The sequence below is a fragment of the Fusarium odoratissimum genome, assembly GCF_000260195.1.
Source record: "Fusarium odoratissimum NRRL 54006 unplaced genomic scaffold supercont1.6, whole genome shotgun sequence".
Taxonomy (NCBI): domain Eukaryota; kingdom Fungi; phylum Ascomycota; class Sordariomycetes; order Hypocreales; family Nectriaceae; genus Fusarium; species Fusarium odoratissimum.
In genome coordinates this window covers 1,053,793-1,079,397 of record NW_022158692.1, presented here as the reverse complement: position 1 = coordinate 1,079,397, position 25,605 = coordinate 1,053,793, and the positions used below count along the sequence as shown (strand labels likewise).

General features: G+C 49.3%; 8 protein-coding genes across 12 annotated transcripts; 4 read left to right on the top strand and 4 right to left on the bottom strand.

The window, feature by feature from the left end:
- Positions 1–17: 17 nt before the first annotated feature.
- FOIG_05017 (uncharacterized protein) lies at positions 18–7,940 on the top strand. Of its 2 annotated transcripts, XM_031203385.1 has the most exons (3): positions 1,720–3,419; positions 3,505–5,031; positions 5,085–7,940. In XM_031203385.1, the coding sequence occupies exons 2-3, from the start codon at positions 3,701–3,703 to the stop codon at positions 5,308–5,310; spliced, it is 1,557 nt and encodes a 518-aa protein (XP_031066964.1). In that variant the 5' UTR covers positions 1,720–3,419; positions 3,505–3,700; the 3' UTR covers positions 5,311–7,940. The 2 variants fall into 2 exon arrangements, with proteins under 2 accessions (XP_031066963.1, XP_031066964.1); XM_031203384.1 differs by having other exon boundaries at positions 18–5,031.
- FOIG_05016 (uncharacterized protein) lies at positions 5,653–8,974 on the bottom strand. Its single transcript, XM_031203383.1, has 3 exons — positions 8,724–8,974; positions 8,023–8,670; positions 5,653–7,976 (listed from the first exon to the last, which is right to left on the bottom strand). The coding sequence occupies exons 2-3, from the start codon at positions 8,647–8,649 to the stop codon at positions 6,252–6,254; spliced, it is 2,352 nt and encodes a 783-aa protein (XP_031066962.1). The 5' UTR covers positions 8,650–8,670; positions 8,724–8,974; the 3' UTR covers positions 5,653–6,251.
- Positions 8,975–9,125: 151 nt separating this feature from the next.
- On the bottom strand, positions 9,126–11,818 carry FOIG_05015 (uncharacterized protein). 2 transcript variants are annotated; one of them, XM_031203381.1, is made up of 3 exons: positions 10,942–11,818; positions 10,201–10,849; positions 9,126–10,148 (listed from the first exon to the last, which is right to left on the bottom strand). In XM_031203381.1, the coding sequence occupies exons 1-3, from the start codon at positions 10,957–10,959 to the stop codon at positions 9,301–9,303; spliced, it is 1,515 nt and encodes a 504-aa protein (XP_031066960.1). In that variant the 5' UTR covers positions 10,960–11,818; the 3' UTR covers positions 9,126–9,300. The 2 variants fall into 2 exon arrangements, with proteins under 2 accessions (XP_031066960.1, XP_031066961.1); XM_031203382.1 differs by having other exon boundaries at positions 10,201–11,818.
- A 1,442-nt stretch (positions 11,819–13,260) lies between these two features.
- On the top strand, positions 13,261–16,229 carry FOIG_05014 (uncharacterized protein; the record flags this gene model as incomplete). Its single annotated transcript, XM_031203380.1, has 2 exons — positions 13,261–13,278; positions 13,511–16,229. The coding sequence occupies 2 exons, from the start codon at positions 13,261–13,263 to the stop codon at positions 15,947–15,949; spliced, it is 2,457 nt and encodes an 818-aa protein (XP_031066959.1). The 3' UTR covers positions 15,950–16,229.
- Positions 16,230–17,047: 818 nt separating this feature from the next.
- Positions 17,048–21,358, top strand: FOIG_05013 (uncharacterized protein). Of its 3 annotated transcripts, XM_031203378.1 has the most exons (12): positions 17,048–17,243; positions 17,294–18,022; positions 18,075–18,193; positions 18,245–18,483; positions 18,536–18,650; positions 18,699–18,712; positions 18,775–18,796; positions 18,845–19,131; positions 19,372–20,065; positions 20,124–20,199; positions 20,251–20,642; positions 20,690–21,358. In XM_031203378.1, exons 2-12 carry the CDS (start codon positions 17,804–17,806, stop codon positions 21,093–21,095), a joined length of 2,583 nt encoding a protein of 860 aa, XP_031066957.1. In that variant the 5' UTR covers positions 17,048–17,243; positions 17,294–17,803; the 3' UTR covers positions 21,096–21,358. The 3 variants fall into 3 exon arrangements, with proteins under 3 accessions (XP_031066957.1, XP_031066956.1, XP_031066958.1); XM_031203377.1 differs by having other exon boundaries at positions 17,048–18,022; XM_031203379.1 differs by having other exon boundaries at positions 17,048–18,193.
- On the bottom strand, positions 20,629–23,042 carry FOIG_05012 (uncharacterized protein). Its single transcript, XM_031203376.1, has 4 exons — positions 22,719–23,042; positions 22,620–22,668; positions 21,749–22,571; positions 20,629–21,695 (listed from the first exon to the last, which is right to left on the bottom strand). Exons 1-4 carry the CDS (start codon positions 22,738–22,740, stop codon positions 21,594–21,596), a joined length of 996 nt encoding a protein of 331 aa, XP_031066955.1. The 5' UTR covers positions 22,741–23,042; the 3' UTR covers positions 20,629–21,593.
- Positions 23,043–23,339: 297 nt separating this feature from the next.
- On the top strand, positions 23,340–24,107 carry FOIG_05011 (uncharacterized protein; the record flags this gene model as incomplete). The annotated part of the gene is made up of 1 exon (XM_031203375.1): positions 23,340–24,107. One exon carries the CDS (start codon positions 23,340–23,342, stop codon positions 24,105–24,107), a length of 768 nt encoding a protein of 255 aa, XP_031066954.1.
- A 231-nt stretch (positions 24,108–24,338) lies between these two features.
- FOIG_05010 (uncharacterized protein) lies at positions 24,339–25,316 on the bottom strand (the record flags this gene model as incomplete). Its single annotated transcript, XM_031203374.1, has 1 exon — positions 24,339–25,316. One exon carries the CDS (start codon positions 25,314–25,316, stop codon positions 24,339–24,341), a length of 978 nt encoding a protein of 325 aa, XP_031066953.1.
- Positions 25,317–25,605: the final 289 nt, after the last annotated feature.

Genomic DNA, 25,605 nt, shown 5'->3' with positions numbered 1-25,605 from the left:
GGCCAGAGCCCCCGACGACGAATGGGCTGTCAACACATGAGCAAGGACTACATCTCGATGGGTCGACTTGGTGGTCATAAATCACCTTTGGCTTGCATGTTCAGCGCGTGCGATGCGAACCAAGAGGTGGGATGAAGCTGCAGGGCCTTGGGAGCAAGAAAACGTCAGAGGTTAAAGTAGGATGCCAGAATGAACTCGTCAAAGAGCTCTTTAAGCTTAGACCGACTTGCCTAAATCTTTTTATCACTTAGGGTCAAGGTCCTAAAGTTTTCTTACTTCCCCCAGGCAGGGTACGACAAACAGTGTTCGAGCCCGGGTTGAAGATCACGTCGGTCGTGTAACTGAGAAAGTCTGGCAGCGTGTACAGAATGTTGTACGATTCACACTCAAATTGATAGTGTAGCGACGAATAGTGACGTGTATGAAACCCGAATGCTTCAAAGTGTCGATGGCGTCTCAAGTCCTACATGCTAGGACGCATGGTGATGGAGGTGTTGGGTTCCAAAGCAAGGCATTCCCTGGGTGTCAAGATCGAATTCTGAGAAATACCGAGTTCCATCCGCCAAACCCCATACTGACGATCCAATTGTGACGACAGCAAGAAGAAGACATAGCTGTCGTGCTTCGTGATTGCTGCCTTCGACAAGCTGCCCCATGACATCTTGTCCAAGTATCATGGGCCAGCTCAGTCATGAATGAGTTGGCTGACCCGCCGCGTGAATCTTGACGCCGGGATGTGTATGGAGCGGGACGGGCCAGTAGTTGCAGTGAGTCAATTAAACCCATTAGTAGCTTAGCAAATCCATCTGGCGCAGCAGGCAAATCGCCGAGGCTGATGCTGTTAACTGTGGATAGTGGAATTTGATAATGGGCCATCAGTGATCATTTTAGGCTCTTGCCTAGCGTACCCTTGTCATGACATCTCCCTAAATAGAAGCACTTAAAACTAGTCAATGGCGGAGTAGAGGACATCGCAGCCTGGCATTCCCATTCACCGCAGGCCATGTCAAAGGATGTGGCTCTGTTGAGTTGAATCGTCATTACAGCCTCGCCACCGACATTGCCAGCGAATAGATAATTTCAACCTCATTAACGAGGCAGACACGGTAGACAGAGAAGGCTGACGCGTTCGATCATGAGCTTCTAGTGTTAGCGGTAGGCCCAAACTACCTATCCAAGGTTATGTGCAACCCTGAGCGAGAAAAGACGGAGAGGTGAGATGCCGTGGGATCCAATCGGCCTTGCATATGAGATCCCGGGGTCACCGGGGTGGTCTAAGACATTCTGGATCAATGAGAGAAGCCAAAGAGATCCATGAATGCTGAGTGAAGAATTGACTTGGATGGTTGAGATCAGGCTTGGTTGGTGGAAGCTGAGAAGGTTAGTGGATGGTGAAGGAAACCCCAAAAATGCAAGGATCGGGCGTAATGATACACAGAGCCAGGAATAGGTAGGTAACTTCCATCTCAAAAACTCAAATGACTCAGCAGTTTGAAGTTGATACAGTACATATTTGACGTTTGGCTGACTCGGATAGCATATGAAAAGGAAATATTTACTGTGCATGCGCATTTGTGATGCCTCAGGTGGCATGTCTTGAAGCCTGAGACACCTATTATCGCGCTCTGGAGGCAGCTGGCACCTTCCGTGATGAAAATCAGACCAGCAGATGAAGGAAGGTACGGGAAGATAATCGGGAAACAATCTAGAAAAGGAGATATGACTCAAATCACCTCGTGACTTAAGCGAGGCATCATCGATAAACAACATCTCCTCATCTCAATTGCAAAGTCAGGAACTCGCTCCAAAATCAGGACAAACATCCAACAAACGAATCCTTGTTAGGCAACTGGACTTTACAGAGCCTGTCTGCCGTGCAGTACAGTACTAATGTTGGGCTATACAGTGCACATGCACGCACTCAACCAGCCGGGACGTGTTCCAGAAATCCGCCATTCCTCCTTCGGGTCATGATGCTGAGACGTTCAGTGCCAGGGCACGTTACCTACTTATTCGGATTCATCAATGATTAAGAATAAATGGGTCGTGAGCCAACACACGACGAGCCGAGTTTCAACAGCCTCGCACGCCTCGCTCCACCAAATACTGTACTGAGATACAGAGGACAAGGGCTTCGTGGGGGAACCTGAAGGGGAAGCACAGCTGGCTCTGCGTGGTGATGAAAGATTGGCGGGTGGTAACGTTAGGGGTCCTCCAAGCATGGAGAGAAACGGATCTGTGCTCCTCTACTCCGTACAGCAGGCAATGACCTCTAACAAAGCACGCAAGCGCGTTAATTATTCGGTCTTGGTCCGAGACCACCCTGAAAAAAAAATCTCTGTTCTGTTGACGACCATATTCTAGTAATCAAGCTTACAGACCTCTACTGACGCTACCCTTGATCGACCACCATTTCAGTGAGATCCCATCGATCGGCGGGCATCAGAATCCGCCATCCTGACTGAGAAACGATTATCGCCCATCACCCCAGGAAGACCGAATCGACGGGACGGAGGAAACAGCCCACCCATGGTGTGACTATGAGCTCGACATGAGCTCCAAACAGCCATTGCACCCTAGCTGTGGCCTGTCCCCGTGTGGTACACCGTCACAACGTCTTCACACGCGCACCCTCTTGCTCACTCTAGTGGCCGAGCACTGGCCGATGCGCACTAGGGATTTCATCCGGGGCAGTCGTTGACTCTGCTCCCCCACGAAAGACGTGTTGTACGGTCCGCGGATAGGACTAGAGTCATCTACTTCCTGCTGTAGAGCGCTATGCCTCAGGCGCCTGTCCCCGATACAGACAGTCGGTTGTGTGTCAAAATCTGGAATGCATCGCCTGGGGTTTTCAGCCACCTACCGTTGAAGTCGCCTCCCTAAGAGTGAACCAACTTTTTCTGGCGCCGTCTGTGACCCGATTGTCTGCCCACCGTTGACTTTACGGTAGCAATGGTTTAATTAATGGCAACGCAACGTATTGCTCACTCCTGCCGATACCTTACTGTCTCTTCCAGCCAACAATAATAAAGTGCAGCCCAGAGATACTAGGGCTGCAACAGTGTCACTGCTGGCTGCATACAAGAGACACTAGGGGGTGTCTATCGAAGGTTAAGCACGAGTCTGCGAGAAGAGGTCTGAGGCCGGGGCGAGGCGAGGCGTTTCTTCCACTTCTCACTGTCTCCCCCGCCGTGGCCCGAGTTGACAGTTGGTCCAAAAGTGGTCCGTCCCGCCAGGTTCCTGATGTGGCCTCGAGTCCAAGTCCATGCCTGAACACACTTCTTACCCCTGGCTTCTCGACAGCTCCACTGGTTGCGTATTAAGGTCAGGCTCGGTACCAAATAAGCCCCCCTCCCCACCTACGACCAACGTCCGTTAATCTACCATCCATATCCATATCAAGGCAGAACCGACTTAAGGTGAAGATATATCCCTTTCGATTGTCTCCTCATCTATGCTATTATCAAATTCACGACTCTCGACTCTGACTCAACCTGATTGAAGCCGGCTGTGTCATATACCACACACTACACACAAACAAACTCAAGTATCGCTTCACCACACCCTTACTTCAGGCACCTTTACTTGAAGCTCAGTATTTACACCACTTACACGCACTCCTAAACTCTACTACTCCCTCAACACCAACCACCCTGGATACCACAACACTCCACCTTACTCAATTGACAACTATCGCACAATGACACCTGAACCATCATTACGGCGACAACGGAAAGTTATCATCACTACATCTCCAGCCCCCTCCGATTCTGATTCACGCCGTGACTCCTACTTCTCAGAAGTTTCTCAATCAACAGCCCCTACCTCTTTCCACTCGGCTTCCGGATCTAATAATAAATGCCTTGATGTTGCTCAAGGGAACAGACCTACAACAGCTATGAAGTCAACAACCATTGAGCACAGATTCGATACTACCTCTTCCTCTATCGCCACATACGACTCGGTCCTATCTGAAATGGCACCTTTGTGTCGAGATTTGCCAGTCGGCGGCGAAGAGGTAGAATTTGAAACTGAGGATGAGGAGGAAGAAGAAGAGGAAGAGGAAGAGGAAAGCGGCGATGAAGACGATGACGATGACGACAGAGAGGATGACCAGGAAGACGCCGACAAAGACTACATTCTATCTGACCCTGAGTCGCTTCATATCCCTCCAGTGTTGCCTCCTTATCGCGGAACCTCTAACGAACGCCCCTGTCGACCATCTACGCCCCAAGACTTTGGCCGTCTATTCCCTTCACTGGACCGACTTGCCGTACGCCATGACGATTGTACTTCGGACGGCAACATGAATCTCCGTGTCGATACCGTTGTTCCTTTTGGACATACACGACGCACGCTTGCGGTCCAGCTATTCCACCTGCGCATGCACGATCTGGCTCGCCGAGAGTTTTCTCTTCGCCGTTACTGCCGCGACTCTGGTCGAGAGGTTTGCAACTCTAAGCGTGCATATGCTCCAGCGCCGACCAGTACTGTCGCTGCAGCACGACCTGTCCTCCAAAGGTCAATGAGCTCCGCTATGCGGACGATGGCTACCCCATTTCACCGACCAACCTCTAGCAACTCTTCAATCTTCAAGTTCGGCAATGGTACCAACGCTTCTACAACTTCTGATAACGCCTCCGTATGGTCCGGTTCGCATCACACGGAGAAATCAGACTCACCAACGCCTAAACCCAAGGCACGAATGGTACCTACAAACCGAATCAAGCTCGAGTTCAGCAACTATGCTCGCGTGGATATTGCACGACGAGGTGGACGCACCAACAAGCGATACGAGTTTGAGTGGTGGGGTCACACATACGCCTGGAAGCGTGTAATTGACAAGAACCTCAATGTTGTCTCATTCCACCTCGTCCGAGATGGACATGGCGCACCCGTCGCTCATATCGTTCCTGAGATGCGAAGTCCCAACCAGATTCTGGACGATGAGATGGCTGGAGCTTGGGTTACCCCTTGCTACATCTGGATTAGTGACAGTAGCATCATCGATGCCATTACCGACGTGGCTGAGTAAGTTCATGATGAAACTCCTTGATCGTAATTTAAACTAACAGAGCTTTTAGTGTCATCATCGCCACCGGCCTTATTTCCCTGGTCGACGACTGCATTAAGGAGCGATGGCAAGCCAAGAAACCCTCACACCGAGCTATCCGCAGGGACACTGGCGATGTCAACCACGCAAACCCTCGCTCGTTTATGCACAGCTTCTTCCAGCGACGCCACTCTGAAGAACACTCTTCAAGCCGTGGCGCATTAAGATTTGGACGCAAGCCCGTCGCTGCGTATTAAAGGCTAAGCGACATCGGAAATAATATCGAACACACCTGATATTCCCTATACGAACCTCTATGGAATCGTCATTAGTTCTATTTCAGAATGGATACTATATGTTGGTATAAGATCACGACTTTCATCTACTTTTCTTGTTTTAACATACCTTTTATCCCGTCACGAACAGACGGACATGTACATATTTGGACTTTTTCTTGTTTTGTTATCTACTGCACTCACCCACCACAGACTGGTTGGGCTGTGAGGTTTTTGGACGGGCATTTGCGGGATAAGAAACATCATCCCCACGATTACAGCATGCGAGGCGCTTGGGAGTTTTTGGATAGGGCTATGAGAGATGGGAAAGCCCAGCTTAGGATTGATGATCTGGCCTGGCTTGGTATTAACCGGTGTCTTTGTTTACCCCGGATTGGACTACGCCTCTTAACCCCAGATATGAAAATGGGCATGGCTTGGAGAGAATTGAATCACTACAGAATTATTGGATTGTACGAGACACATACAAAACCAGTTTACGCTATGATCAGGCTAAAGCTGCGCAATTGGGAAGAGATACAATAATGACCTGACACGAAGGCGAAATTGACAGATTTCTTGGTGATACTGCGCAAATTTTTCTTGCAGCTGCATGTCTACTTGGTCCATTGGTATAACTCAATGCTTAGTCTCCTCCATCCACTCAATTGGGTGAGATAAAGGGAAGAAAAACCCTCATCCACCCCCATCTGCAACCCCTGTCAAGCCAGCTCGAGATGCATCGGGGGACGTGGGAATCGTGCCATCCGTAACGCCACAGATGCGGGGGAAACGTCCGTCTCTTTTTCATTTCTGCAGACGTGCCTTGGCATGAGAAAGTCTGCCATTGACGTCCATGTAAGTCTGACCAGCTCGTTATCCTATCCCACGCGATAATCGTAGAGACGCCAGAAGCGGTCGAGTTACAGCTGCTCGACATCATCGTGGCCGTCTGCTCTGCCGAACCATGTGCCAAAGTCGAGCTTCATGAGCAGACGATTGATGCCACCAACCCGTGCAGCTGTGAAGCCACCTCGTTCCTCTGCATCGTCTGTGTCCCGGGCTCTGCCGTCGCGCTGATCGTCTTCGTCTTCCTCAGTTGCAGTGGCGGGAGCTGTGTCGCCCTCCCATTCGGCTGTGAAGATGGGGTCAGATTCAAGAGCGCGAAGGGCGGCGACGACATCTTCGATGCCAGAGCGGACACGGGACTCGATGTCGTGAAGACGGCGCTTAACGTCACGCTCTTCAGACTCAAGATCGACAAAGGCATCGACTACGCCGGCATCTGTCTCGAGGTCTATAGACGTATAGATAGCGTGAAGACGATGTAGATGGGCGACGAGGTGATCAATGTGGATGAGGAGGTTATATAGAGGTTGAGTAAATGTTGGCTGAGTGAGAAGCAGACGATGAATGAGAGTACGAAGGTATAGGCGATGAGCTGTTGAAAGAGTTTGAGGATCTTGGGGAGGCGTTGAATCTCGTGCTTTGGGAGTACCATCTTGAGCTGTAGGCTTGTCATTTTCATTGCCTAGCCATAAGTCATCATACTCTTCCCCATCTGTATCAGCACCCCCTGATTCATCTTGTAATTTGGTTGGTGTTGGTGCTCTAGACTGCCCATGCTTGGGGTCATTGGCTGTCAGCCACTCATGGAAGCCCTCCCATAGCCCAGCAACAATCTCAGTCTGGAGATATGCTTCTGTTTCTGCTAGGAAGAATATGGCAGCACTTGCAGTTGTCCAAGAGCTACGCATTGAAGACGACCGAGACGTCCATCGCTTTCGAAGAAGGATAATATGTTCCCGGTCACCTTTTGCGGTTGGATATTGACGTCTCAAGGATGTAATCTTCCAGAGATCCGTAAGTCGGATGTGCGCTCTGCGCATTGATAGTAGATAGGCGTTGATACAAGAGTATATCTGTATGTCTGATGGTGACAGTACCATATCCAGTGGTGGAGGAATCTGGATGGACAGCAAAGACGGGACAGAGAAAAGGAGGTTGCGAAAAGGCGACTCGGATAAGAGGCTTGCAGCATCACGGCTGAGACCTGAACCTGAGCCAAAATTCGTAGTCGCCTTGCTCTTGGTGAGATTTAGTCGTAAAAGGTCCCGAGCAAGCTCAAGTTGTTCATCTTCCTCGGCATGTTGACCCTGCATAGATGCTAGAACAGCCCATGTCCTTGCGAGAACCGCCGCAACTTCACCCTCTTTGACCGTCACGTTCTTTAGGCCGTCACCCTTTTCGTAAGCCAAGTTATCTGCTCGCCTCCAACGACTGCGTATTTTTTCATCTGCCTCGTGGGTTAACTGCATTGCAAATTCACCACGACCGAGGAGGAAGAAATCTCGCAATAATTGTAGCATTTCCGTCACCTTGGCTAGCGGGAGGAGTTTTTGAAGCGTGTTTTCGGATAGAGATATCCGGACTGCAATGATGGCTCTCGAGAAGCTGGTGCTTTTTAGTGGGAAGGAGAGGCTGGATAATTCTTGAAGCTTTGATGACAGGTGATCTAGGCCACGAAGGCCTGAGTCAACGCTGCTCTTGACTCGGATGTGATTCAAGGATTTTCCAATGAAGAGCATGGATGAAGCTGTAGCTGGTGTCACGAAGGCTGGCAATAGACTGGACCGTGATATATACTCCTGCTTCCGTTAGCAATGTTTTGCAAAGGCGCCAAACAAGACCTACTTCTTCGGATTCTTCGACCTTCTGGACGAAGAAATCATCACCTCCAAAGCTCGGAAGTCTTCCGTATAATATCCAAGCAGAAACCTGTTTCAGCCATGCTGTTTCTGCCACCGTAACAAGACTCATAGCCGTCTCTTGAACATCCCTATACCCACTCTGCAGCTCAAGTCGTAGACGATCCATGAGCTGAGCACCGTGGCATGTCTCCCCCTTCTTATTCTTCGCAAGCATAAACTGCACCATCTCCCAAAGCCACTCCATCCTCCTAGTCCAGTCCTTAAACTCGCCTATCACCGCCGTCAACGGCACAATATTATAAGCTCCCACAAGATCCGGGTCATCTTGTAATATGCTCGCCTCGACATCGAGAACTTTGCGCTGGAAGGCTGCTAGATGTATGGAGTCTATGGCTGTTGCGACGGCTCGGCAGATGGTCGAGGGGTGCGAGTTCGCTACTTGGGCCGTGTAGCTGATGAGTTTGATGTGGACGTCGCTGAGGTGGGCGGCTGAGGCGAGGAGTTGGCGCTCGGCTGGTGATACGCCGGAGAGGGCATGAGGCTGAGACGCATCGGTTCGTAGGAGGGGGGAGGGATGTCCCGAGAGGGAGAGTAGGATTTCGTGGAGCATGACTGTGGTTCTGGTTCGGAGCTTGGTATAATTAGCGGTGATGCTTTATAGGACGATAATGGTAGGAAACGTACCGATCCTGAGCCTTTCTTAACCTCATAGAATTCCCGATATCACGTAAGGTAATTATAATAATACCAAGAAGCTCAAAGCGGCACATGAACCAAGCAGTCGTGCGTCTGGTATGTATTGTTGATGATGTTGATCCTGAAGATTTATCCAAAGCTCCAAATTTGAGCCTTGACAACCAATCGCGGGCGTTCAGCCAAATCCAAGCTCAGACGGAAAGGCTTCTCGTTTATTGTGACTATTGAGCTCTTTAGGCTTTAACATAGCGCGACATTGATGAGAAGAAATCAATATTTTATCGAATCCGAGGTGAAGCTCCAAAGAGCGCGACGCGAAGGTCGTAGCTGCCCCGCGATCTACCGTGAACTTGATAGTTCATACTGTGCTGCCGACTCACTTACACCAGTGTCCAAACCTCATGTTTAACACTATTCGCCACAGCTCAATTGAAAGGTTTCTACTCAAATCTTACAGCTTTTCAGAACTAATAAATGATCGATCCGCATTACCGCCCAGCAAAGTGTTCAAATAGACCACACCAAATCAAGTCACAAGTCTTCGCTATTCCGATATCGTCACCACTCAGTAATGTCCCTTGGCAGGCTTCTTGCCATTGGGATCATATCCACTGGCGACACTCACATTATCACCATATGTGCTGTGTGAGCCCTGACCATTGCCCTCTCTTGTCTCGAAATTAGGGTTGTTATCAGTACCTCCCACGATGATCTCACCACCACCCTTGACCTTGCCAACTACCATGCCCTTAGCAACACTCTTGAGGATGGCACGTCGAGATACACCTGTCACATCAATGTAGACGAGTCCCACGTTCTTAACACCGCCGCCAAGATTGCGCGACAACTCACCAGCCTCCTCACCCCAGCGGTGGCCGACAACAGTTGTCACGCTGGATGATGTGCCGGTGAGTAGATTGCGACCGGCTTGCTCAATACCGTCAACGACAGTATTGAAGGCCATCAAGCTCTTGTTCAGAACACCTGGTTTGTAGGTATCGATCGCATTACCGTCCTTGTCATAACCTCTGGCTCTACCATCTTTGCGACGAGTGACAGTTGCACCCAGGTTCTGTGCCATGTTGCCGATAGTGCCCACAGTGGTTGCCGAAAATGTGGCTGCTTTGTTAGAGAAGTTGTTGATCCGGCGAATATGCGCATGCGTTGTAGGTGCAAATGTCACAGGCTTGGCGAGAGGCTTTGTGTTCTTGGTGAAGTTATCGGCTTGGCTCTGAAGGGTTCTAGAGACAACATCGGAAGTTGTGACGATAAGGCGAGATGCCTTGCTTGCACTATTCACAATGGTTGACTTTTTATAGGCAGGGTGCATGTCCATCTCAGCCCATGGCTGCGACACAGGCTGCACAGAAATGTTCTGGCCACCATCGGTAGGAAGAGCAATCTCGACAGGTTCTGCGCTAATGTCAGCAACCTAAAGCATGAGTATCAATTTTGCAGTCCATACCTTTGGAACCGGGTTTGATTTTGCTGTCTTCCACCACTTGATAGCTATCGGTCAACTCACCAAGGACGCTGCCGTCTTCCTCATCGATAAGAACAATCCTGCCTCCAGTATGTGAGCTATGGCTACCCTGGACATAACCTTCTCCGGGGTTATAGTCAGCCGGGTTGTAAGCGGGGAGTTGCTCGCCAGCTGCTTCGCGCGCCTTAGCTTGGGCCTTCTCGGAGGGTCTTGGAGGCTGAGGAGGAGCTGCTCGTTCAAGGAAAGCAGTGCACTGGGCGAGGATGGTCTCGAAAGTATCGACATCTTCCTGAACACCCGGCCTGGAGTTGGTGGGAGGGAATTCGATCCTGGTGAAAGCGCCGCTATCGGGGCCGAGATCCCAGCGAGGAATCAAATAGCTCGTAGGTGGTTGGTGGTAGATCTGGGTCGTAGCGGGAAGAGGGAGGTCGAGCTCAGGAGGCAGGTGAAGGTGCAGGTAGAAGTCCTCCTCGCCATCAGAGCCGCTGCCTGAAGGTTCGACAAAGCCAGATGAGGTCGGGACCATGAGGAGGGACAGGGTCTGAGGTCCTGAGGGAGTGAGGGACTGCTCTTTGCCATTTGTAATGTGATAGGCGTTGATGCCCTCTACAGCGTAGAGGAGCTTCGGATCCTATTCGAGATTTTGTCAGTATCATGAGTGGCGGCAAAGGGAGAACGTCATGGGCATGCCATGATGCGCCTGAGGTGTATTCTCGGACTTACATTATGTCCAGAAGACATGTTTGCGATTACCTGGTCTTGGTATGAATGGAAAAAAGATACAATCTTGGTACTACGCAATACAAAAAGAAGAACAAGTTTAGGACAACGAGTAGAAGACAAGAAAAGGGGAGAGTTGTTGAAATCCTGGAACTTGGAAGGTCGCAAGACGTTATGTGATGGAGGGGTCGGGTTCAGGTTCAGGTTTATGTTTAGCAGCTTATGACAACAGCAGCATCATTCGATCCACCAGCAAGAAACACAATTCAAGACAAGCGCGGTGCGCGTCAATGCAATGCGACAGAGCTATAACTTGGGCGGCTGTTGCAGGAGCTTGATTTGAAGAGCTGTGTGATCTAGCGTATCCTCATCAAAGAGGGTGGGCGTCTGTCGGCGCTTAAATTCGTGCGGTGAGAAGCTCTATTGACGAGCTGTGAGGCCTCTTGAGGCGATCGACGTCATTCATTGGTTGGGGGGAGCAAATGATCCTGGCATCGCGGTATCGCCACTCACTGGGGAGTGACACTGTTCTAGGTCTGGCCATTCTGAGTCAGTTTTGAGTCTAGGGAGTAGACACATGAAAGAGGATATTTTCTTTGTTGGGGTAAACACTGTCGTCTCATGATGGGATCAAAAGACAATTTAGAGGTTGATTGCGTGTGCACATGGGCGAAGCACTTAAGCTTAAAGTCCCTGGCTTTTGCTTCAGAGGGTCCAGACTCTCTTGGAGTTTAGTCCATCTTGGCGTTGTAACGGGGCATGGATCTTGATGGCAGTCGGCAATTGGCAGTGACATTCAGGAGCTCTTTGGGAGGCAGCATTTTGCCGTCCAACATAAAAATTGCCCACGCGAATATCGAGGCGCATTTCGGGATTATGATGAACCGAGTTTGTTTTTGACTTTGAGAGGCAACATCCATGGATCTCTTTGATAGAAGATGTGTTAGGTAATCAGTCTATCTGGCTTAAAGGTGATTGAAGCAGGTTGCGAAAAAAACCAGGTCACTTATCAAAGAGTCTGCTAGCTTTTCCCTATAACAACCTTTGACGTGTGTAAGCATTTTTATCGCCTGGGATCAAAGCTGTTCTCTTTTGACCTTCTTCAACGTCCCGTGTCCGCCTCCGTGCCCACAGCTCGAATTTGTCTCCCGTCCCCATAACCCCATAGACTTGTTCCCGACTTTTCAGCCCTCAATGTCTTTTGATGATGGGGTTCCGTATGGATACCCAAAGCCAGATTTAAAAGTCTGGAGCGTCTTGTAGTTGGATATACATTGGTAATAAATTGCTGCTCTCATTTCAGTTGCCAGTTACGGTCATCATGCTATGACTCGGCCGAAGAAGCTACGGAGGCTAATCCGATCCAGCACTCATATTGGATGTACTTCCATTTGCCCTTCTACATTCATTCTGTGTCGATATATTTCCAGCTCTGATAAACTACCACGGCTGACCTGGTAGATATATAACTATACGGGTCGATAGTTGAACTCAAATATGCATCGACCTGTAAGGTATTGTAGCGGCATCTGGGAACTATCAACGGAGAATTGAGGCTCATCCACTTCAATTCAACATCGAGACCCCCACTCAGGCTAAGAAGACGGCCGGCGGCGACTGTCTCTTTTATCATGTTGTTTTACCCCATCATTACGTAGCGATATATTCTCCATATCTTCAACCCCATATAGTTCCCACATCGGCGTACCTAAACCTCCAAGGACCCCAGCGGCGACTTGGCCCCAAAAGTTGTTCTTCGTTGGATAAATCTTGTTCCTGAGCAATTCCAACGACATATGTCGGAAGAGTTGCGCAAGAACACGCGAGTCAGCTATGAGGAACACAATGAGGAACTCAACTCCGCTAACAAACTGACGAGTCAAAGTAATTTGAACTGTCAATGTGTCTGTCGTCACTTATAAGTTCGTCTTGGACGTTTAAAGTTGCGCGATCCTTGAGGCTCTGCTACAGAAATGTCAAACTCGGGTTTACGGCTACAGACACTCGGAATTGACACACTAATTTAGTTTTCCCTGCTTTCCTAGCGTAACCGGCGCCTTTCGATAGACATATTTCCGTAAAAAGTCCTGTTTCGGCGCCCTCAGACTACATCTCCAGCAACAGTGAGAGCAGGAATGGATCCATGATACCTTGTCTAGTAGCTTCTCGCTTGTCACTTTGCCCAGATTTATGCATTTCCGGCATAGATATTACCATGCCAGGACTAGTTAATCGGGTGCGTGGACCGATGATGGGATCTCATAAGTCGGCTTGACAATATGAAAGTCGGCCCGGGGATCTCATTTCGTCTTCCTTTTCTATATGCAGCTTGCGATCCTTGTTAGATCAGTAGTACCCTGGGCTTAGTTTTACATAAGTACTAATGTAGCCCATTCAAAGTGTCGGCTTGCCAGTTCTTTCTTCGTTATTTTACATTGATGAAATCTTCAAAGTTGACGCTTTCTTGACATATTGTTCCTCCTTCTCAGGACCTTTGCTCAAATAACCGTCTTTATTGACTTCTGAAAAGAGGTCGTCAAGTCTCTGATCTAACTCTGCACAAGAAAGACAGCTCTGTAAGAGCACCGAAATCGGCAAAATAGCTTCTCAGCTCCGCATTCAGTCTATACTCTCACCTACGGACCCAGAGGGTGACAAAGAATCCAACGCATCTCCAAAAGCTTCAATAACTTCGAAAAGAAAGCTCGAAGAATTATCCTCAGCCCAAGAGGGCACGTCACCGGCGTCAATCTGGCATGCTCAACATGACGAGCAGTATAGACCTGATGCCGGTGATGATAACTCTCCGGGTAGACTCACGCCAGCCACCTCTGATGAGAAAGCTGGAAGGAGAGGATCACGAATAAAACAGCCGATTCGATCTAGCATTGCTTGTCTGCGATGTCGAAGATCAAAGATCAAGTGTGACAATGATGGAGGCAATAGCCCGTGCGACACGTGTGTTAAAGGAGGACATCAGTGTCAATATCCAGAAGCAGTTCCTCCTCCGCCAAAACGAAACGATTCCCCTCCAACAGGGAAGCCCGAAAAAGAACCACAGCAGGAGAAAAAGCGAACCAGGAAGGGAGATGATATACCCAAATGGAGCAGCAAAAGATCAGCCGTATACGCAGCCGAAGTTCTCGCATATCCCTTTTTAACGACGGAACTATGGGATCAGTTGCTCAACATTTACAAACTACACTATGCCACAGAATTACCTTTTCTTCACTTGCCATCTTTGAAGGAGAAAATGAGCAGTGGATCAGTCCAAGGAAAAGATTATTCACCAGAACTGAACTTGATCCTGCTTGGTATCTTGATGCTTACAGCCCGTTTTCATCCCGATCTGGTACGGTATGTAACACATTTACCAAGTCAACATGGCACAAATATCCGATCTTCCGCCTCCAAAACCAATTCAGGACCGTTGTACGCCTCGGACTTCTTTGCCACTGCACTCACAACAGCTCTGGGCCCGCTAAGGACAGTCATGGGTACTCTCACAGTTGAAAGAATACAGTCTTTCCTGATGCTTGGATTATTCGAATGGAGTCAAGAGAATGCCCCGAGTGCTTGGATGTATCTTGGGATAGCCATTCGCATGGCCGAGCTGATGAGGCTAGAGCAAGATGACCGGCGAATGGCTATACTGGAAAACCAGGCATCCGACACAAAAGGATTCGAGAAGAGGTCACCAGAGATTTCGATAATAAGAGAGACACGTCGACGGACAATGTATAGCTGTTTCATTCTTGATCGTCTGATGAGCTTCGGGAGCGAGCGACCGCTAAGCATTGCAGTCGAGAGCATGTTGATCCAGTTGCCATGCTCTGAAATGGCTTATGACCTGTCTCTTGAAGTCTACACTGGACTATTACAACCATACGGAGGATCGAGTCAGCCTCAGATCAACGATGATAGCACGTTGAGCCGATTTATCAATTTGGTCGAAATATGGGGCGAGATTTCGAGGTACATTTCGATGGGTGGCCGGTTACAAGAAACGTATCCCCCGTGGGACCCCAGGTCGACTTTCTACAAGTTACGAGAGAAGACAACTGCGTTCAACGAAGACCTACCTGGCACTTTCACATTATCTCGGCAGAACTACTACCGACATGATAACCACCAGGCTACCAGCACCTATGTGTCTCTACATATGCTGGCTTCAATTTGTCAAATTGTTCTCAACCGGGAATATCTCCCGTTTCTCCCCCTGCGATCCCGCGGGCCTCAGGGACCTCCCATAGGCAACCAAACTGTACTCAACTTTGCACCAGATCGATTCTGGGAAGAGAGCGCAGAAGATGTTTTCCAAGCATCCCGTAACATCATCGACCTGGTTGGTCTCTGCAAGGAGAAGCTGCCTCTGTCCTCGCTGTCAATATTCTCTATCTGGCTCGCTGGGTTCATGTCTGTCTATGCTCACCATTTCCCGCAGATTGATACGAGCCATCGATTGGGTGAACAGGCTGAGAGCCCCCATATGGGAGAGAATTTGAGTATGCTTGAACAGGGACAGGCTGGGACAGTTTGTCAGGCATTGCGAAGAGCCGCAACTTACTTGCCCAGCGCTCAAAGATACCTGGATAATCTTGAGGCGGTAGACCGGTGTTTTACACAAGCAAAGAACTCGACGCATGGATCACTAAGTCTTAGGCTTGGCGAAGTTGGCCACGGTAGCGAACTCAACCAGACAGGATCGCAAGATAAACAACGACGAGGAGTATACGATATGCATCGCACAAACAGAAGCCCTATGTCAGCGTCTCCGAAAACGAGAAACTCACACCGGCCCATGCTGGAAGAACCCCCCAAACCCACCTCTTCAACGTCAAAGAGTCAACTCTCGCTGCTGGGGATTGACGAAGGACCGCTGGCAATGGATACACCGAAGATCTTCGTGGACAATATTGAGGCCTTGGAGTCGCAACGGATGAGTTGGGTATTGAATGATCTAGAGGCCTTCTCGGGCGCAGGATCATTAAGGGTTGCCTTCCTGGGATAAATAGATGCTCGTTTTGGAGTTCTGTTTGGTATTTCGATACGGCGAATCCGTGTATAATGAATTAACGGTCAGAATAGAGGTTATGGGATGATTATTTGGGCGCATTTCAGGTAGACTGGCGGTAGTAGCATTGACCTTTTGGCATCTGGCATTTTATATACCCCTGTGCAACGAGTGTATTTATAGCATGTAAGATGAATCAAGTGAGTTTTCGCAGTGAAGCTTTGATTCAAGGTAATAGAGCGTTGAGACTCAGGCAGGAAGCATCTTGACATCAAGCGAGAGCAAGTCTGCCAACATATGCCTTCCCTGGCTGGACCTTCTAAGAACAGTCTGCAATCAGTCGATTCTCATTCATAATCAAGGGACCTTTCTTTCTTCTCTCCACTCTCAACACCATAGACAGACATCCAATGCTTGGATGTGATATGAAATCCTTCCACAAACAAATATTGACGTACCGGTCCGAATCGCATAGACTCGGTACACAACTGACGTTACCGCTGAGAAATAAGGCGGTCGCCCGGCTTTCAATTCGGCAATACTGATCACTCATCATTTCCGATGCTTCGAGGTTACACGACAGCAAACTTTTAACGAGCCCGCTTACTTATAGCATGACGTCCGGATCAAGTCACTAATGGATCGCCAAGACCGGCAAATGCAAGTCACTGCGCCTAGTGCTCACCCCTTGTCTGCTGCTTCCAAATCCAGATGTCTTAGTGGACAGCCAAGCTACCAAGAGGGGCCTACAGCTGGCATCTGCGGCAGCTTCGCGGGGTTCCTCGCAAACCAGCTTCAATAAGTCCCATCTTATCGAGATATGAGCGAATCCCGTCCCATGTACAATCGACAACAGACAAGTCGATGACCCGTACAAACCGGTTTACGAGGCAGGGCTTACATATGTACAGTACTTTGCTTCTTGCGGCTCAAAGCAAACCTGTACCGAGGTTCTGCAGGGAATCGATTTGGACAGGCTAAGGTACCTTGGCTGAGCAGAGACAGCCCAAGGTACAGATCTCCGTTGCTTCAAAACATCTGGGGTAAGCTCTCAGATCACGCAACATAAGGCTGAAGTTCCGAAACACCATGCAAGACGACGAGCACCATTTATAGACACTTAAAGCCCCAATATCGACTGGAACATCTGGTTCCAACGTGTTCTTCTACCGAACGATCGCCTCTCGACCCATCAAAGCTCAAGCTCAGACCTGGCCTGGTGAGCTTCCACATCGACATCACCTCCCACGCGCGTGGGGCGTGGGGCTTGACTCTCGTGATTGATTTGCCAGTTCTTCGTCTCTCTCCCACCTTCGCTCCACAAGTGCTGATGTCTTCCAGTTTGAGAATGCATGCCATGACAAACTTATTTCAGAATTGTTCACATGGAGAAGGCAGTAGGTCGTCAGTACATACGTAGCCTACATCCGCCGCGCCGAAGCTTGTGTGAGGAGGGCCATTTGCTTTCTTTGAGGCACAGCCGGCTTCCCCTTGCGATCCAAGTGGACCGTGGTTCCTGGCACAGAGTCTCATCGTTAGACTGTTCGATGTTATGACGATTCGCTGAACTAAGAATAGTGTACCATCCCCCGCGTTGTTTGGATATCCTGCCCGACCGGTTCAATCAAGCCATGAGGAGTCGTCCGAGCTATTCTCCACTGGGGAGGCCAAAGTGTTCAGGTACCTTGGAGCTATTGAGATGGTGGGAAGACTATTAACAAGAGCCACGCCCTTTGAGACGATTCTTGTTGCAGCTTATAAACCATATATTCCCCGTCCCTCTGCATCTATCAAACATCAAACCCCGACCTGAAGCCATACTTTGTTTGTTAAACCTGTGTTTGCTTTGCAATGCCTTCCATCACAGCGTCTTCAGCTACTCCTCAAAGGGTAAAGCCGACGACCGCCAAGCCATCATCAGCTTTGCCCAGTATTATTGATATCCGTGGTGAACATGTCGAAATCAACCTGAAAGACCAAATTGCTTCTATGTTTAACCCTGACGAGGGCCCAAGGAAGCTTCCAACCCTTCTTCTATATAACGAGAAGGGGCTACAGATATTCGAGGACGTATGTTGATTCTGTTGAGAGATCCCCGTTGCTGTTACTCATACTACTCCAGATCACGTATCTGGATGAGTATTACTTGACAAACTATGAAATTGAGATCCTGAAGAAGTCCTCTGCGGAGATCGCCAGTCAGATCCCAGAGGGTTCGATGGTGATTGAGCTGGGAAGCGGGTTGGTCAATTTCCCCATGACTTGAGACATCATTCACTAATTGTGAGAAAGAAACCTTCGCAAGGTCTGTCTCCTTCTACAGGCATTCGAGGAACTTAAAAAGCCCATCCAGTATTTTGCTCTCGACTTATCTCTCAAAGAGCTTGAACGGACTCTGGCTCAAGTTCCTGAGTTCAAGTATGTCTCATGCCATGGTCTTCATGGTACATACGATGATGGGAGGGAATGGCTCAAGCATCCTTCTCTCACGAGCCGCTCAAAGTGCATTATCCACCTCGGCTCCAGTATTGGTGCGTCTACACCGGTCGTTCAAGTTTCAAGGTGCTAACGTGAGAATTACAGGCAACTTCACCCGAGACGGCGCAGCTGATTTCTTGGGAGGGTTTGCAGAAGTACTCACACCATCTGATTCCATGATCGTTGCTGTAGACTCTTGCAGCAACCCGGCACAGGTCTAGTAAGTCAACGATGTTGCTTGTTGTAAGCAATACTAACATCTGTATAGCCATGCATACAACGGTACGTTGCAATTCAGCGCTGAGCACACAATTCGATGTTAATGCCGCAGTTCTCTAATACAGACTCCAAGGGGGTAACCCATCAGTAAGCTGATTGGCTCTACCTGGTTGATTGGAAACTGACATCATGTAGATTCGTTCTGAATGGTCTCCAAAATGCCAATGAGATCCTTGGTGAAGAGGCCTTCAACACGGATGAGTGGAGGGTCGTCGGTGAGTATGTCTATGACGTTGAAGGTGGAAGACATCAGGCCTTCCTCTCTCCCACCCGGCCAACGGATGCTCTCGGATCGAGAGTTTTGCCTCATGAGCGCATAGAGATCGAGCAAAGCCTCAAATATTCCGAAGCAGAGAAGGACAAGCTCTGGAAACTTGCAGGCTTGACCGAGATGGGTCGATGGAGCCGGGGAGACGAGTATGGTAGGTCACATTCTCTTATGATACATGTCCCACCTAAAACACGCGATCAGAGGCCTTTGGGTCATGCATCCCCGGACTACCCCGCGAATGGTACCAAAGGAGGGTTTCCCTTTCCAGCTGAGCCGGCAGCATGAGTCCAAACTCGGGAACGGACCCATATGACGTGGGGGTACATGCTCCAAGCTGAAGTTATATCGAGAATACAGGGAATCTGGTGACACGAGACTAACAATTCTTTAGGCCTTCATTTTCTGCAAAAGTCCAGTATGCCGTTCAGCCGGATCCCTTCTCTCTACGCCGCAGAGCCACTACCAACAGTCCAAGACTGGAAGGCACTTTGGAAAGCATGGGATGTAGTAACCAAGGATATGATGCCAGATGAAGAGCTCCAGGAGAAGCCAATCAAGCTACGAAATGCATGCATTTTCTACCTTGGTCATATTCCGACCTTCCTCGATATCCAGTTGACCAAAACGACTGGCAATGCCCCAACTGAACCTGCAACCTACTACTCCATCTTTGAGCGAGGTATTGACCCTGATGTGGATAATCCAGAGCATTGCCATACACACTCTGAAATTCCTGATGAATGGCCGTTGGTTCAAGAGATCATGACCTACCAAGACAGGGTCAGATCTCGTCTTCAGAACCTGTACAAAAATGGCCAAGACAAAATTTCTCGAGATATTGGTCGAGCTATATGGGTTGGCTTCGAGCATGAGTTGATGCATATCGAGACCCTGCTCTATATGATGCTCCAGAGTGACAGAACGCTTCCACCTCCGCATACCGTACAGCCTGATTTTGCAAAACTGGCTCAGCAAGCACATGAGGCTAGGGTTCCTAACCAATGGTTTGATGTACCTGAACAAACCATCACTCTGGGAATGGATGATCCCGAGGATGGTACTGATAATTCGCGCCATTTTGGCTGGTAAGTCTAAATCGGTATGCTTATTTAAGGGTCAATCGTGACTGACTTTATCGAACAGGGATAATGAGAAGCCTGCGCGACAGACAAAAGTCCATGCCTTCCGAGCTCAGGGCAGAGCTATCACCAATGAAGAGGTATGTGCAATTCGTCTTCGAGGTGTCTTCTAGTCCTAATCAAAGTCACAGTATGCCCAGTATTTGTACAACTCCAAGATCGAGCATATCCCAGCCTCATGGTCTTCCGTTACAAACGCTCACACAAACGGCGCCACTAACGGCAGTCATGCCAATGGAAATTCGAATGGTTACTCTAATGGAAATGGCCACCACGCAAGCCAGGTCCCGGATTCATTCATTCAGGATAAGTTTGTCAGAACGGTATATGGTCTAGTTCCTCTCAAGTACGCTCTTGACTGGCCTGTCTTTGCTTCTTACGACGAGCTCGCTGGTTGTGCAGCATGGATGGGCGGCCGTATTCCAACTTTTGAAGAAGCTAAGAGCATCTATGCGCATGTTAACAAGCAGAAGAGAGCCGAGGCCGAGCGCACCTTATCAAAGACGGTCCCTGCAGTCAATGGGTAAGTCCATCGAAATCGTTTACTCTTCCAAGAATAATAAGTGGCAGTCACCTTGTCAACGACGGCGTTGAAGAGACCCCGCCATCCAACTCCTCCGCTTTGGTCAAGGATAGCTCTTCCGAGCTATTCTTTGATCTTGCGGAAGCCAACGTTGGTTTCCGTCACTGGCATCCTATGCCGGTTACTTCCCGAGGCAACAAGCTTGCGGGCCAGTCGGAGATGGGCGGCGTCTGGGAATGGACGAGCTCATCACTTGATCGACATGAGGGTTTTGAGCCCATGTCGCTCTATCCTCTCTACACGACTGATTTCTTCGATGGCAAGCATAACATCGTCTTGGGTGGTTCGTGGGCCACACATCCACGCATTGCAGGACGAGCTAGTTTCGTCAACTGGTACCAGAGGAACTATCCCTACGCATGGGTGGGAGCCAGATTGGTCCGAGATGTTTAGGCATCTAGACTAGAGCATTTGTTCCTATATATACGAATGGTTTCATGTTATAAACGAGCCGTTGGGACGGATTATGAACTACTGGAGTTCGATTATTTATATGGGCCCAGGTTGCTACGAGAGGAATCTGAAGGAGGATAGTCACTCCCTGAGGAAGCAAATGTATTATTCATGTCCATCTCTATTTTACTCCTATGTTTTGAACTCCTTACCGAAACCAGCTACTCTGTGATGATAGCAAATGTTGTCTCTTGCAACGTCATGCCTTAGGATATCAATCATTATGTATATCCGTTCCAAATTTCAGGGTGACACTTGTGAAATCAGCCATAATAAGGAGTTTTCATCCTGTTCCCAAACCGTCATGAGCTCATGTTTCGTGAAGGCTCTTGATAATAGTGCAATTGTTCCAAATAATTAGGTCAATGAATGAAAACACACCATTCTGACTCTAACATTAGAATGGACGCGGCGCTGCCAGTGCTTTGACCATTTCTCTCAACCGTTGAGACTACCATAGATATCGAGAAGCTGCTCAAACACATAGCCAGGAAGCTTAATCCCATTCTCTGTGATGAGCTTGGAAATGAGGTCAGGGGGCTGTTTAATTCGTTAGCGACTCGATCGAGAGCTATGGTTTGGGAACCACATACGGTAAAGTCGACAGCATCGACTATATCCTTACTCTTGTTATCAACACTGAAGTCCAGGATTTCCTGCTTAAAGCCAATATCCCGTTGATCCATGACAAACTTGCGCGCAAACTTGTGTGTTTCGGCAGCAACGTAGAACGGGAGACCAGCTTGAGCAGCCAGCTTAGAAAGCTGAAGTGTACCCATTCGAGAGATGATACCGCCGTTGGATGTGACAGCCTCAGCACCCACAATCACCATATCGACCTGGCGCAGAAGACCCATGACATAAGCCACTGAAGCCTCTGCGATCTCGGCAACGGGAATACCCTTTGAGCGAAGCTCGCGCACTATGCGATCACTCTCCTCAACACGGGTTTCCTCGCGCACGTAGATAACCTTGAATTTGGCTGCACCGAGGTTCTGCACCGCACGCTCCAGAATTCCAACAACTGATCGCGAGGCGCCGTGTGTGAGAATACATTGGCCCTCGTGAATCAGCCTCCATCCTGCATCTGCAATGCCTTCTCGCGCGGCATTAGCACGCTGGGCAAAGAGGCGTCCGTTTCGGAGAAGATGTTGCCTCACGGCCTCGAAGCTGCCATCCTGTTGACGAAGTGACGAGACGAGATACTGAAGAAAGAGATCGGTTCCGGCGGAAAGGGGTACGGGGTTCGCAACGGAGGCTTTGAGACGATCGGAGTGCGCTTTGACGGTGTCGAGGATCTCGAAAACGGTGGTAGAAGGGTGGGCGTTAAGAAGAGCGATTAGGGACTCGATGGCGGCGACGGGCTTGGTGAGGTATGGGTCTGAAGCAAGAAGGCCTCGATATGTTTCGACGATACTGGCAGATTGTTAGACGAGTAAAGAACAGGTGACTTTGGGGACGGACTCGAAATCCGAGGTTGAAGAAGCCTGAGGTTGCTCAGCCGGAGCAGCGGCTTAGATGAGTTAGCAAGGAGACAGGTGTTCGCAGTATAGAGTAGTTAACCTGTTGTATCGACCGTAGCCATAATAAAGTGTGTGTAAAACGCCGGTGAGTAGGTATTTGGAGTTGAGATGATACTATTCCCAATCCTAGGATCTTTGGAGGGGAATTTTCGAAGCGTTGGTGAGTCAATCAATCTCTCGGAGCTGGTTTGGCGGGGTGAAGTGGGGAGCGGGGCCGAAAGTGACGGCACTGCTTAATTACAGGTCGTTTATAGTTGAAGTCCCCTGTAAGTGCCCCCAAGGATAGAGAAGTGCCTCTCTGATGTGCAATAGCAAGCAGCGTTCTAGATTAAAACGTATCAAGTGTATGCAGTTCGCGTCGAAGTATAGTGCTAGTTTCGTCTGGAAATAAGGTCAACCAGTTGCGTTGCATCGTTCAATAACGTGCTGTAACCTGTTGATATCGAGAGGTCATCATTAAGTTGACTACCCTGCAGCCGCACCCCGAACAAAAGTGCCCCTCGCTACCCCTCCACCGCTTCCGATGTCTACACCCCTCTCTCCGTCTTCACTCCGGACCTCTATAGCTTTTGATTCTTGACACCTATTTATTTCGACTCCAACAGTTCAATTCACTTCGGGACAAGCATATACTAGTCACAAACGGTAAACATAGCTAAGAATGGAGCTCCTCGATCCCGCAACAGGCGCTGCCCTCCCCAACGACGCCATCCAGCGCATTCTCTTCGTCGCCAACGCCGTCCATGTCTATAACATTCCTCCTCTTACTTCTACAAAGGGCTACTCTGCCAGTACATGGACCGCCGAACCACAGCGCCATATCTTCACTGCCCGTCTGCGCGTCGTCGAGACAGCCTACGAATCCGAGTCGTCAACCAACAAGCTCAAAGTGGATGCGGTGCTGGAGGATGCTTCATCAGGTCAACTCTTCGCCGCAGCGCCTTATACCGCTCCCGGTGTTGTAGAGCCGGTCCTCGATAGCAGCCGCTTCTTTGCAGTGACAGTGCGCGATCCGCAGGGTCGAAAGGCTATCCTGGGTATTGGTTTTGAGGAGAGAAGCGAGGCGTTTGATCTGAGCATTGCGCTTCAGGAAGCGCGAAAGGCGCTAGGCTGGGAGGGCGAACAGAGCAAACCGGCTGCGACGAAGGAGAAGGAGGAGCATAGAGATTACAGCCTCAAAGATGGCGAGACTATCACTGTGAGCTTTGGCGGATCAAAGTTCGGTAGGCGCAAACAACAAGATAGCTCATCTGGTTCAGGAGCTGGAGGTGATCTTCAGTCATTTGCGCTACCGCCACCACCTGCTGGACCAAGCTCGTCAGGCGGGTTCTCATTACCACCTCCACCAAGTGCAAATGCTGTTAAGCAGCAGAAGCAATCAGCCAAGGATCTTGGATTTGACGACGGACAGTTTGGAGAGTTTGCTTAAAGGATTTCACGGATAAATTGGTGCATCAGCGATATGATTTGAGAAAAACACACAGTATATACACTAAGACATGCTAAACATTGAACGCCAAATTGATGCTACTAATGGTAAGTGACATGATGATAACTTTGATATTATGGATCGACATGCATGGTCGTTCCGTGGTTTTGTATGACGCTTGAAAAATCAACACATTATCCGGCAACGCCTTTCAAGTGTGCACCAATGAGCCTAAACCTCAGGCCAAGCATTACGAAGACAGGGAAGACTAAGCCGTCTCTCCCTAAGCGCAACAAATCGCTCATCACTCAACTCCTCTCCAAGTTCAGAGCCATAGTCCTTCTCCTGAACGAAGGGTGCCACAACATCAGTTGGAGTTGCTGGGGTGGTCTCGGACTCGGCGCTATCACAGCTAGATTCAGGACCAAAGAGATCCTCTGTGGCCTCTTCGACGGTTTCCAGTCCACACGAGGTCGGCTCCTGGCGAATGTATGGTGGTTCATAGACCTGGTGCACATCGCCAAAGTAGCCCATGGGGGCAAAGTGTTCGGAAGTGCCGCTCAGGGGTGTCAATGGAGTGGTAAAGCCGTAGGGAACGGGACTGAAGCAGACGGACGATGCGACACTAGGGCTTTCGAGAGTCCATCTCTGTGCCCAAGTCTCTCGGCTCTGGATTTCAACATACAGTTCACCAAGGCGGGAGAAGATAGCCTTCTCCTGTTCAGCGGCCTGGTTGACCTTAGACTTCAGCAGAGCCAACTGCTTTCTCAGCTTTCGTCGACCATTGTCGCCCACAAGGCTCTGAAGCTGCAGTTCCACGGCGCAATATTGTCTCATGAGATCTGCAGCTCGGCCAGCCTGCTGCTGGAGACAGGAAGTAAGATACACTCGGTCTGTATAGAGACTTTCAAAAGGTCTGGGCGAAAAGATAAGACGAAAGTTGGTATAGGGCTGTTGATTCACACTCTCTCGTGTAGGACGGCTTTTGGAGCTGGAAGAGCGTCGACGTCTCCTTCGTGAAGAAGGACTGCAAATTGACGGTGTGTCTGGGTGTGGTACATCCGGAAGGGATTGAGGTGAAGGTGGGATAATAGGACATGTTTGTAGCTTAGGGATAGCAATGTTTAGCTCCTCGGGAGGCGGGGTAATTCTTGCATCCATGGGTGGTAGCTGCACCATGCTATGAATTGTTGCAAAAGTTGTATTCATTTTGATAGACTTTGAGTTTTTGTTAATGATAGTAGCAAAGAAGGAATAACCTCTCTGCGAGAAACAGCATCCATCGTTACTAGATATTCATATCTCTCATCCTCCATTTCCTTTCCACCGTGGACAAAGGCCACTGCGAAGAAGGCTATACTGTACATGAGGGGTCTGTTCGCTTTGTCGCTGTGTTCGCCTCAACAAAGCGAAACAGCAAGTTCCGCCGCTTGACCTAGTGATTCTTTGGAAAAAAGTTCTTCTAGTGAGAATCGTTGGTTGTTCCGATGGAACCGTG